Source organism: Limanda limanda, chromosome 1, assembly GCF_963576545.1.
Source record: "Limanda limanda chromosome 1, fLimLim1.1, whole genome shotgun sequence".
Taxonomy (NCBI): domain Eukaryota; kingdom Metazoa; phylum Chordata; class Actinopteri; order Pleuronectiformes; family Pleuronectidae; genus Limanda; species Limanda limanda.
Window position 1 is genome coordinate 37,582,644 of NC_083636.1, and position 13,551 is coordinate 37,596,194.

Consider the following 13,551-nt stretch of genomic DNA (forward strand, 5'->3'; position numbering starts at 1 on the left):
TCTTCTCACGAAGAAGATGGAAATTAACAGAGACCAGAACCTTAACAAATCCAATTTATCAGATATAAGCACCCCACACTTTAAAAGAAAGAAAAAGTAATTTGGTCCTTTTAAATTAAAAACAAGTCGCAGGGTTTCTATTTAACTCTGTGGTGAAGAAGACAAAAAAGACATTTCTATATGTGGCAGAAATTATTTTCTTTATTTTTTATCGAGATAATTATCACAATGGTCTTATTCCTGACCCCAGTTTCCCCTCATGCCCCTTTCCTCTCCATCTTATCACCTATTTCCTCTTCTTGCTCGCTGTCTGTCAGTTAAACACCACAGAGGAACATCATGTCAGTTCTGCCGACTCAGTAGTGTCCGGGGATTCTTAGATGCAAGCAGCTCTTTATGCAGGTATTAGATTTGATTGATGTGCAAACGTCTAACAGCACGCTCTCTGTTCTCTGATATTTACTTGCGAGTCAGTGATGCAGACTCAGGAGCTCTGCTGCAGCTAAACAACCCCTCGGCCACGTTCCGGCTGATGACTCCTTCTTTCTGCTGCAGCCAAAAACACTCGGATCTGCACTTTTTCTCCTCTCAAACGCTGCTGGCTCTCGTGATTTTAACCCTCTAACTGCTCATCAGTCACAGGCGGGACATGCCAGAAAATAAACGTTTTACGCTTCGATCATACAGACGGATCATCCACAAGTTTATCATTTCAGAGATGAGCTGGGAAAACCGTGGAATGATACGAGCGCTGCGTTGCTCCACACTAACACTCGACCACAACTTTTTACCGTCATCATTTGTTCCCGGTGAGTTGACGCCCAACCCGTGAATAAATGTTTGTTACACCCAAAGAAGTCACATATCTATTTAATTTTTTTTTTTTATCGTCAGACACCTCGGCTGGATTGGGTTATTAAATACATTGGTGAAGCTGCATTGAATTTACTGACATGATTTAATAGCAGATGAGATGAAGTTTGCAGTAATTCCTCTACACATCTATGTGAAGTAAAATAATCATAATTATAAAGTTTGTATTAGAAATATATCTGCTAATTTTACCTGTGGAATACATCGAAATATAGGTTCCCCACTACGCTCCATGCAGTTCATAAGAAAGACATTTCATGGAATTTTGCTTTATTTTGAGTCAATATGTAGATGAACTGCTACATCAGCTCCCTCTTCACCATGGTGACGTGACAGGAAAGAGATTCTTCACTGCTGCTGTCGATTCCCATCACATTCACAAACATGAACGGAGACAATGCGTCCTCTGTGGCGGAGGCAGAGTCTGAGGACCTGGAAGGAGCCTCATCCATAAACATGGCGCTGGCAAAGGTCAGTGAGGTGGTGCAGCAGCTCCGTGGTGGCTACGCGTCCGGTGTGGATTTGGTTTGGGTCCTGACCTCCATGCAGCATCAGTCACGTGAAGGTCAGGACAGTTTAGTGAATAAAAAGACATTAGTCAGTTTTAACCTGGGGACCTCCTGGCTAACATCTGACATATTAACCATCAGGGCCAATTTTGTTCAGTATGTTGCAAAAGGACACTTCGGCGTGTGGAGTCGGGGAGACGGGGATGGAACCGCCAACCTTCTGGGTTAGAGGATGACCCGTTCTCCCTCCTGAGCCACAGCCGCAAGAAGTGAATTAAAACGGAATGAACTTTTGACTGAGCTGGAATTCCTTGTCACCCTGTTTGTTGCTTTTAAATTGTCGCATCACAATCTTTTACGTTTAAGACAGGAGAACAACTATTGTAAAAAAAATAGTAATTTCCTTTCAATAAAGATCTGACAGTTTGATTAAAACCTAATCGATAGCGATCAACTTGTAAGATTGAGAAAGTGACAAGATCCCTGTCACCGTCTGTTAACTTCATCAGAAACTAGAGAGGCTCCACAGCGGAGGGACACCTGCTTCATTCTCCTTGCTCCTGCTGTCTCCTTAAGTAAACACCAGCCGCTCCCTGGGACTGTTCTCCTCATATGAGATGCAGGACAGGAACGCCTCGACCTTGCAGGACTTACCTACAATTGCACACACACACACACATACTCACACAAACCAACACATACATTTAGATGCATACTTACGCTCTGACCAAGACGTGCACGCAGCCTCTCCTTCCTTCTCTCTTATAAACACTCTCACTCACACTCACAACCACCCTCGTCTGTCTGAATTAGGACTAATAAGCAGGTGAATTGTCTGTGGAGTTTGAGCTATTTGCTGTGACCTTGGCTGCAGCAGCGGTTTGCAGTGAGGGTCGTGCATTCACTCAGTATGAGTAAGTGGACAGTGTGGGCACATGTTTGTGAGCATGAAAAATTCATACTTACTGTACAGCACTGGTCTCCCCTCAGGACAGAATAGAATCTAAATTCGATTCTGAAACGACCCCGTGGCATATATTTTCATTTTAATGAGGAAAATCCCATTTTCTTATGGCTGTAAGCTCATGTTGCATCTGTGTCTGAGTGTTTTGTTAATAAAAAGCTTTATTTGTTAAGTGATTAATGGATAACCAGCATGAATGTGGAATAGATATTACAGTGAAATCCTTTACCATGTACAATATATAATATATATATACACACATTTACAAGAAAAATACCCATACTTGTACTTTTCAATTAGATTTCGCAAATACTCGTGATTCTAGTCAAGCGTCTGATATTTTTAAGTGTGTGAACTTAAATGCTGAACATGGGTACAAGTAATAAAGTTGAATAAAGTGAAGATTTACTGGGGGGGGGCGAGGGTTTCTGGCAGACGAAAGCCTGAGGGCAAAGAGGGAACGAGGGTTTTTCAGGCAGGAGCAAGAGAAGTCAGAGCTGTGATCGTGGACTCAGGAGCACGAGTCGGGGATCGAGCGGGAGACCAGTAAAGATGAGGTGGTAATATGGAGGTGGGTCTTTTCGGCGAGTTTGGAAACAGCAACATGAGGTTATCCTGAAGGGAGTAAAGGACACTTTCATTACAAATCCCATTTTTATAGAGGTACCCAGCGATAACATCACATCTGCGTTTGTGAAAATCTAGGTAATCACAGAGTTTTTTCTCTTTTTTATTCCTTCAGATGTTTCACAGAGAATATTCAAGTTTTTTATTTTGTGTGAATTAGTTTTTTTCTTCATAAATTTACCACTTTAATGTCTGAAATTCTCTTTCAATATTAACCCCACGCAAATTCTATTCCTGCCTAAATCCTGTGTGTGTGTGTGTGTGTGTGTGTGTGTGTGTGTGTGTGTGTGTGTGTGTGTGTGTGTGTGTGTGTGTGTGTGTGTGTGTGTGTGTGTGTGTGTGTGTGTGTGTGTGTGTGTGTGTGTGTGTGTGTGTGTGTGTGTGTGGTTTGAGTAATAAAGAAAAAGTAAAGTAACTTTTTATATTCTATTAGCAGTAAAAAAAAAAACGTTCACTGACTTTCAAAGTAAAAGAAGTTCTTTGAAACATGTTTCAGCTCCAATCTGCTTCGTTGTGTTCCTTCTTTAACACTCACTCCGCTGTATGAGACAAATCCTTTTTCTGCCTAAATACAGAAAAAGAAATGTAAGGAACGATTGTTCTTTCACTGACGAAGCCTTTGACGAGTTTTGGACCAAATCAGACTTTTATTTCATCTTTATCTGCTGCAGCACAAAAGGGCCACAAAGCTTCACTAAAATCATCTCAAGTTGCTCTACATACTGAGAAATTTAGCAAGTTTTTCAGTAGCTTGTTTCACATGACAGACCAAGTGTGAGGAAACTAACGTCCACTGCTTCTCTCCCTCTCGTCCCTCAGAGTGAGGACCTTCCCTAAGGATTCAGCCTTACTGGGCAGGGACACCGTTCGAGCCCTGATGTACTACGCCTTGAAAGTCTGGAGCGACATCGCGCCGCTCAACTTCCACGAGGTGGCCGGCAGCGACGCAGACATTCAAATCGACTTCACCAAGGCCGACCACGACGACGGGTATCCGTTCGACGGGCCGGGGGGAACCGTGGCTCACGCCTTCTTCCCCGGGGAGAGGTTCACCGCCGGGGACACGCACTTTGACGACGATGAGGCGTGGACCTTCAGAGCACCAGGTGAGGAAATGTCATGAGCTGTACGCAATTGAAGATGCCTGTGTGATATTGATTGATGGACATTAGAAAGTAGAAGTTGGAAGGTAAGTGAGGGAGGAGTGATGTTCTAGGAACAGCTTACCAAGACTCCCAGTACTGAATAGAGGGGACTGTAAGGACGTTTTTAGAAGATAACTGTGGAAATGTCCAGAAAATGTTGTCTGGACAGTTTCTGCAGTTTGCCTTTCAGATATGAGGAATACAGCAGGAGATTGTCAGTGTTGGATTTGTTCACAACAACAGGAAAATGTCCTGAGTAGAGCAACAGGAGGCAATAACGTATAAATCACGCTGCAGCAGATCACTGCCAAAAGTTCTCGAATCGTATTGTCTTTCCAACTAAACATCTTCCTTTGGGTCTTCTATGTTGATGGCACCTATTTTTCAACCTGAGATATTTGTATTGTTTTAGTTTTGTTTTAGAAACGTCATCAAAATGCCGGTGGTCTCTCGCTGTGAATTTTTATCCTGCAGTTATCTAGCTTAGTCACAAAATGTGCGAGGTTGACTTGCTTTGACATTCGCCTTCTAACGTGCAGCCCCTGCGGGAAGTTGCAGTGAAACATCGTGAGTCCAGTGCGTGTTAGTTAAAGTCTTAAGCTGCTGTGAAAATCAAATGTGAAAGCGCCTCAACGCTGTTTGAAACTCCGTGTTTGCTGAGGTGTCTCCATCCAGAACCAGAGAGCTGACGGTGTAATGTGGAGCCACGCTGTGCTTCCACCTTTTGTTCGTGTTCCAGATTCTGTAATGAATATTTAATGTGTTAGTTCTATCAATTCAGATACAGGCCGCGGCAGGGAATCAAACTGTGGTTAATTGTTTTCACGAGCTTATTATGAGGCACAAAAGGTGTCATTTAATTTCCTCTTTCTCATAACTGCCATAAAGACAAAATCCATTCTAATGTGCCATTGATTGACTTTGTTTTTTTTAACTCTGAACAAAGGATGACTGAGCTTACCTCAATGTTCAATTGCAGCACACGGTTTTACGTTTCTTTACAGATTAATGATTTAGAAGAAAAACAGAAAGAAACACATTTGGACTCATTTAAGTATTTTTAACTGAAAGTAAAGTGTTTGGTTTGATTTGTGGGGACAAGACGCTGAAAGGATTCGTCTCTACGAGACCTCGGAGCAGCGCTAATCTGTGATGTCAGGCAACAGCTGCTCCAATGGTAATCGATAACAGAGTGATGTGGACACAATGACACAGTCCTCAGATGTGCAGGGTCGTACATGCACTGTTATAAAGTGAGGGAACCGTGGTGGAAAGTCGTCCTGTCTACTGATTGAAGTGAACATTTCCTTTTTGTACTACTTTTTATTTCCATCCCAGTGTAGATACTTAAATAGAATTACTTCTATATATTTTTTTTTCCATCAGATGCAGTTGCTAGAGGTCTGAGAGCTTCTGCAAAAAACTGTCTCGTAAAATATTTTTTAAAATGTCAGACAAGATGGAGAATATTGCCCGAGGTTCATATGAAAGTATAATTTTTGGCCTTTATTTGATAGAGACAGGAAACGGGGGAAATGGGATGCAGTAAGTGGTGAAGCCAGTCGGGAGTCAAACCAGCGAGCTGATGATGTATGAACTCAACTGATATGAGCCCAAACCATTTATCCCTTCAGCTTGTTTGAACCTATAAGGGTACTTGGGAATCGAATGCCGTGTTAAAGAACGTTTATCTGGATCCGTGACTAGATTTAAATGGTTCCTCCTCCTTGGGTCATGCACCAGGTAGCGAGGGTCATTGACTACAGATGGTGGTTTTATTCGATCAGTGAATCTTCTGACAGTTTGTGAATGTTTGATTATAAACAAAGTGCTGCTTAAAGGAGCGCTTTGTGAATGTCTGTGAATGTAAAGCACTGTGAGTGGTCGATAAGGTTGGACAAACGCTAAATAAATACTATTATATTTACCAAACACGCCTCAACAAGATTTAATGGAAATCGGTTCAGTAGTAACTGTGGAACTCCGCTGACGGACAGAAAAACAATCCCACAAACAAATGGTAATGAAAACAGCGCACGCAACTATGAAATGATTAAAGGAATTTCCACCTCTTGCATTTTTGACATTAAAATGATGCGAACACATTCGTGCATCATTAAAAAATACCTTAATAACAAAATATGATGTGTTCTGCATGTGTGGATGATACACATGTTTCTTTTCCTGCTTACACCTTAATGATGACGATGATCAAAGATGAACCTCAGGCTGAAAGCTAGACTGCCCGGGGCTGCCAGGCTCTTAGAGGTGTCCTCCTCCCTGGAAACGGAGCTGGAAACTTGTGTCTTGAGTGTGTTTGACGCCGACTCTCCCAGCCGGAGAGTCCGTGACGCAGCAGGGACCTGCGCTCGTCTCCATTCTCTTGCCTTTGCCCTTTTTAAAGCGCTGAACCATATGTTGCAGCAGCTCAATCTGCTTCAATTAGACCTCCCAGCAGGCCGGTGGCAGCACATGATGGCTTAATGCTGTAGTAGTTTACAGCGCTAACTGCATAGAAGGGAGTTTGATTAATGGGAGCGGAGCAGTGAGGGAGGAAGGGAGGGCTCCGAGGTGCTTTCTTGTTTTTATGATGCCAATCTATTTCTCTCTTCAAAGGACGTCTTCCTCAACACAGACAAAAGATGATTTAAACAGAGGAATTAAACAAATAAAACACCATCACACTCGCAAATTACTCAGCAATGAATGGAAGTCGGCCATAGGACTAAAAATGCGGCTTTTTAAGATAGTTGTTTCTGCTTTCATCCATTATCTATGCCGTTCGCAGGGGGGAAATCCCAGCTGACATGGAGCAGGAGGCGGGTACAGCCTGAATTAAAATGTGGATAACAGACGGGTTCGCACCAAATGCTTTAAATTAGATAATGTCGGATTGGGGTCAGCCTCTGTGATTTTTTTCTCCATTCACTCTCACACTCTCCAATGAATCTAACCCCAAATTTGTATGTTTTGGGATTGTGGGAGGAAACTGGAGAAAACCCAGGAAGACACAAGGAGAACAGAAAGACCTCAGCCACAGAACCTTTGTGTTAACTTGTCCTTTCTCACACTCTTGTAGTTTAATACCAACTCCTCAAATGCCTTTAGCAATTCGGGACTAACCTCTTCACCAATGGGGTCCCTGCTAATGAAAGAATTTTAGATCTTCTCTTACTTTCCTCAAGAACTGAAAAGGGATAATAGCAATTACCTGTTTAACTCTAAAGTAATATTTCCGTCTGACATTTGGTTCATGTCCCAGCTCTCCGAGTGCAGTTTTCATTTCAGATTTGTTCAGCCTTTTATTCTGTTACAATAATCTGCTTATTCGCCTTTTTTGACTCTCGAGCCTGCATTGATAGATCTTTGGCTTCTTGGGCGACGGCACAGAAATGAGCTATTAACCCAACGGCCACATAATTATGATAAATTTGGGTGCGTTCACACCTGTGATCGGATCACCCAGAATAAAACAGGTCCTCTTATTGAGATATGATGTCTGGGTTAGAGTATAAACTGTGCAAGAGCCTGGAATATAAAAAACTTCTACATTGTGATATCCAATAACAGTATATATAGATAATGGCATCCACACACTTAAAGTAGATGTATGTGGGCCGGCTATGGATGCAGATATTTCCAGAATAGATTTTTATGGAGTTCATGAAACTGTTTCAGTCTCTGAAGAAAGAGCTCAATCGATACATTAGTTCTTCTGCTAAAACAGTTTTCCAATGAAAATGAAGACGCCTCAATATTTGTCCCGAAACATAAACTCCTAAAATCAATGTTTGTAGTAGATTGAAATAATTCCAAAATACTTGTTAGCAGTAGAGTAAGGGTTAGAAGTAGGGTTACGGTTTGCAGGGGGGTTAAGGTTACTAGTAGGGTTAGGGGTTAGAAGTAGGGTTACTAGTAGGGTTAGGGTTACAATGGGGGTTAGAGTTACTAGTAGGATTAAGGGGTAGTACGTAGATTTACTTGTATTTAACTTTGTTTTGACATTTGATCTCTGTAGGGAACTGTGATATATAACCTTGCTCGGAGAGGCAGCTTTTGTATCCCAGAACATTCACAATCTTCTTTAAACGCAGCAAAAAAAGAAAAATTATAAACCTCAAATACTCTGATAAAAAGACATTGATTTTAGACTCATTGCAATACAAAGTGATGCAAGGTCACAGCACTACAGGGACTCGCATCAGAAGGAGAGGATAGCCCTCGGCTAGCTGTGCTCCTTTTCCATCCACCGTATGCTACACTGTCCTTATTAAACTTTCAACCAGATGCTCCAGGCTGTGTTTTTGTAGCATTCTGGATCCATCGTGATAAATCCAAGCTCGAGGTAGCCCTTAATATATTGTATCTACTCTGCTTCAAAGTAATGAGATTTAAAAAAAAATGCAATATCCAATAATACCATGAAAAGAGTTGTTCTATTGTGTATAAGTTACTGTTCCTGCCCTGAACAATGCAATAATACAATTTTGCTTCTGTTTACACTTAAGCTCTCTTTCTTTCTCTTTCTTGCTGGCTTCTCTTCTCTCTCTTTCTTTCATGGGTGTCCAACTCGATCAATCTCCTCCATCGACCCAAATTTCTCAGCCTTTGTCGCTGTCGGCTGGCAGAAGGATTCTTTCTTTCTGTCGACCTGTAAATACGATGACATGGTACCTACTTTGTTCTCTCGCCCTTGTTCTCTCACCCTCAATCCTCTCTTTTGATCCACCTCTCCTCTCTGCACCGTGTGCTCCTGCAGATTAGAGTTGGCATTTGACTTGCGACCGTCCCAGGTGTTTTGAACGCGAGTGCTCGTCTCCAACTGTCCTTTGTCTCCTGCAAGAGCTCGACACCGAGATGTTCCCGAGTGGAGGCCAACAGGAGGTTAACAGAACGCAGACTTGAGCCCAGCCACCCAGGAGCTCTAAGCCAGCTTGGCTCGACACGCTAGCACTCGCGTTTTTGCAAATCTAAATCTCCAAGGCCTGGGTTTTTGTTTTGCTTGACAGACTCAGACAAGGACTTTTTTGGAGGCTTTGCCTTTTTCTTTTTTCAGCCGAACATCGAGGGTGAATGTGCTTTAATAACCTGCAGCCTCTTTAGATGTGTTTTTTTCCGCACACAGGTTTTGATTGGCAGCCCAGGGACTCGGGCTGTATTACCATAGTTATCTCACCACACCACATGCCTAACAGCACTCAAAGCCACCGGAGCTGTCTGTCACGCCTCTGAAGTTACAACTTCTAGAGTTCACTCATGAAAGGGATAAACATGCAAACAGGGGTCGTGTTGCTTCTACACGAGACACAGATGTTAAGCAGCAAGGTGATCTCAGCTGAAGTCGAAGCTGAGACAGAACTGAAACGTATCAAAAGTGAGAATTATGTTTTCACTTTGAAATCCTTATTTTTACCTCTGATTCCCCAGAAGCATGAGAGTTCATTTTGAAAAGCTGAGAGTGAGGAAGATTTTGAGTTTTGTCATTTATTGCAAGTTCATGTGGTATATTTATTTCTTAATAGAAAAACAAACAAATTGGCTCTGCGGGTTCTTTTTAATTGCCTTCATAATCTCTTTTGATTTACCTCTATGTTCAGTACCCATCCTCTCTCTCTCTCCGCTCCTTCAGACGCCCATGGGATGGATCTGTTTGCAGTTGCAGTCCATGAGTTCGGTCACGCCATCGGCCTGGTCCACACCTCCGCCATCGAGTCCATCATGAGACCGTACTACCAGGGTCCCGTAGGAGACCCTCTGAAATACGACCTGCCCTACGAGGACAAGGTCCGCGTGTGGCAGCTCTACGGTACGAGGGAGCATCAAACAAAACTACACAGTCACGTTCCTTTTCGTCTGTTCATTTGATCTTTAATCACATTTCCTCCTCAGGGGTCCGAGACTCAGTGTCCCACACTAATCGACCAGCGAACCCCTCGCAGACAGCTGAGCCCCCCGTCCTGCTGGACCTCCCTGAAAACAGATCAACTGTCTTGTAAGTAAATGCTGCGTCTTCTTAATGCAGTTACTCTGCCACTAAAGCGAATGAAATAATCCACTCCAGCCTCTTCATCAACAAAATTCGATCTTCTCCGGTTTTTGTCCCAGCCTTCTCAAACACTCACAAGCTCATGATTGATTATTTTCTAGCGTCCCTCAGGTGATTCTGTCCACTGATGTAGTTAAAAGGTTAGAGCGTCATAAATGTCCTGTGTATGAACACAGACAGGCGGAGTAAAATGACCCTTAAATGGACCTGAAATACTGCTGTGTGGATTCATGTGTCCCCACAGCCCTGTCAGTTAAACACAACCTGTCGTGTTCCAGCTGGGCTCCGGCATTAAAACTGCTCAATGTTCAACTAGTTTAGATTATAGAAATGGCTCTTATAACCAATGTTACAGTATTTAAGAAAATAGTTTTTAATTAGAAAATTTGCTCAATTTCTTCCACAGTTTAAAACAGAAAAAGATCAAATTATTAATTATATTTTAGCTAATTAATTGAGGTACTCTTTGTGCCCCTCAGTTTGAGAGTCACTGCTCCAGGAGAAATATGTATAATCTATCTAATAACAATCTGATTTATCGGCTGTTTGCCTCGGGAGCTGCATCGTGCTCAGTGTCATGACGACGTACTGCTGCTAAAAGCAGACAGATCAACACAATAACTCGGTTTTACTATTATCTTCTTGCCAACATAACGGAACCTGTCATGACCATCTGGGTATTAACTTATCATTCAGCCTGAGGTGGGCATTAGAGGGGAGAGGATGTAATATTCAGAATGATCAGAATATATAGGCAGGGGATCATAAATATGAGGAGAGGACATGTTGAGGTGGATGTTTTGGCTGCAGATAGAAGATGAAGGTGAGATCACCTCAGGGATCATCCTCTGGGGAGCATAAATGGTCCCTAGTGGCAAAGTGACATGAGGGCGGCTCCACAGGAAAGATGATAAAGAGCGAAGACAGTAATTGACTATAAATTTGAGACAATCTTTTGGATACCTTGACACTGCAACCGACCCGACCTCAGAGAGAACAACAGCCACATATCATTTATGTTCCCAAGCTGTATCTAAAGACAGACGACATGACCGCTTCCCGAAAGTGAAGTTACATTTTTAGAGATGATCTGGATTCAGGAGCCTCTGGTAAATCTCTAAAATCTGATGTTTTAATATTTTGCTGGAACTGTTCTGTTAAACTCCCAGGACAAAAAAAAGACTTTCATTCCGTTTGTATCCTGCAGAGTTACAGCTCCATAATTCTCGAATTTAGCCTAGTGTTAATCATGTAGATGTAACTCAAGCAGACAGTCAAGAGACTCTGCCTGTGAGATCGCTGCACTCTGATACAGTGAATTAAAGCAATCAACGGGGGGGCAGCTTACGCGTGGGGAAGTGATCAAACTGAGCTTCAACCTACATCGACTTCAACGCTTGCTGACCTCCCTGCCTGCACGTCCCACAAACATGCAGAGTCTACGCAGCAGCTCCAAACTGAACAGGCAAATAAAACCCACTTACCCTGGTATCAGGCTTTCCACTGCCCTCATTACTTGTTTTCCACCACCTCCGTCAGGACGTGATGCGGGGGGGGGAAGCTGGATTACGCTTTGATAAAGGTCACGAAGGCTGCCCACTAGTCCGCGGTGTCGTGTTAATAGAGCCCTGAATGGAGATCTTTGTTTATAATACAAGGGCTGGCGGCCTCCCACTCCCAGTGGTCGCCCTGTGGTGCTAATGGCTTCATCATTGGCAGGCCAACCACATCACTGCTTTAAATCACTTATTAGGCCCAGGGATGAATGCAATGGGGCCCCTCACTGTGTTTATCCTGTTTAACTGTAGGGACAACATGCACATGCATCCACATGTTCAGACGGTCAGTGGGTGGGCGCAGTTTTCACATGCTTGGTTATTTTTGTGTCCAAATGGATTTAACTCTATTTCCTTCCTCTAACTTGTTTCCCCTCTCAGCCTGGCACGAGACGCCCCAGACAGATGCTCCAGTAATTTCGATGCCGTGGCACAGATTCGCGGGGAGGCCTTCTTCTTCAAAGGTATTCAAGCTTGAGAGCAGAGAGTGAACAAGAGAGACAGACAGAATGACAGATAGAGAGTGACGGGAGAAACAGAGGTGAATGGAGTGAGATAAAGCGAGTGAGTAAGGGACAGGGACAGGGGCACAGCTCAGAGTGGCTCCAGCGATCGAGAGGAAAGTCATGTGTGGCTCCGAGGGCCCGAAGCACAGACGCAGACGCCATCACAGATTCTGCAGCCTGAACAAAATGTGGCTGTAGTGGCCGGGCTGTCTGGCCTAAATATCTGCTGGGGTTGAAATTGATCTCTTTGGCTCATTTGTGAGTCTGACTAGAATACACTCACAAAACAAGACAGCTTACATTTGCCAAAACATGTTGAATAAAATCAAATTTAAAATAATTATGTTAAAATAACGATACGTGACGTGTATCAGCTAAAGACTCATCTGTGATTATTTCTGTACCTGACTCCTGAAGGATATCATGAAACAGCTCTAACCTGCTCCTGTCTGTCACAGGGAAGTACTTCTGGAGATTAACTCGAGAGAAGCACCTGGTTTCTCTTCGCCCGGCTCAGATCCATCGCTTCTGGAGAGGCCTGCCGCCCAACCTGGACAGTATCGACGCCGTGTACGAGCGACCTGGGGACCACAAAATTGTGTTTTTTAAAGGTTAACATATCTCCTGTCATATCTGCCTCCGTAAGTCTTTTAACTGTGACTACAAAGGTATTATTTTTCCCTTTTTAATAACATCTGTGTTTACCCCTCAGGTCTCAAGTACTGGGTGTTTAAAGACAATAACGTGGAGGAAGGTTACCCTCGTGCGATCAGTGACTTTGGTTTGCCCTTGGAAAGCATTGACGCAGCGTTTGTTTGGCTGCACAACGACAAAACCTACTTCTTCAAGGACAACAACTACTGGCGCTACGACGACCACCTGCGGCGCATGGACCAGGGCTACCCCAAAGACAGCTCGCTGTGGAAGGGGCTGCCGCCGCACCTGGACGACGCCATGAGGTGGTCGGACAGTGAGTAGCCCTCAAAAAACGATCTCCCTTTCATTTGCATACTGCTTTGAGTTTCCAGGCACCTCAGCCAGGGCCGTCCCTAGCACATTTGGCTCTAGGCAAGCTTCACTCCCTAAGACATGGAGCATTCAGTTCCTCATCCAGACTGCATCTGGCATGTGGGAGGACGTTCCCCCCCAGAGAGACAGTACGGGGTGCAACTGCTCCCGTGCCAAACGTTCCACCTGAGTGCTGCGGTCGTTTACTGATTTCTCTAATGAAACATAAACCCATGTGACTATCACGTATATTAGTAGGAATAATCTTTATTTACTGTTAAAGTCATTAAATACAATATTTTGGGGCATACCACATA

General features: G+C 43.5%; 1 protein-coding gene across 1 annotated transcript in view; it reads left to right on the forward strand.

The window, feature by feature from the left end:
- Window positions 1-13,551, forward strand: part of mmp17a (matrix metallopeptidase 17a) — a 62,353-nt gene that overhangs the window by 43,196 nt on the left and 5,606 nt on the right. The window contains exons 4-9 of the mRNA XM_061078448.1: window positions 3,793-4,079; window positions 9,748-9,924; window positions 10,008-10,110; window positions 12,102-12,184; window positions 12,685-12,837; window positions 12,939-13,196. Of these exons, the coding sequence (XP_060934431.1) occupies window positions 3,793-4,079; window positions 9,748-9,924; window positions 10,008-10,110; window positions 12,102-12,184; window positions 12,685-12,837; window positions 12,939-13,196 (1,061 nt within the window). The remainder of the gene's footprint in view (window positions 1-3,792; window positions 4,080-9,747; window positions 9,925-10,007; window positions 10,111-12,101; window positions 12,185-12,684; window positions 12,838-12,938; window positions 13,197-13,551) is intronic.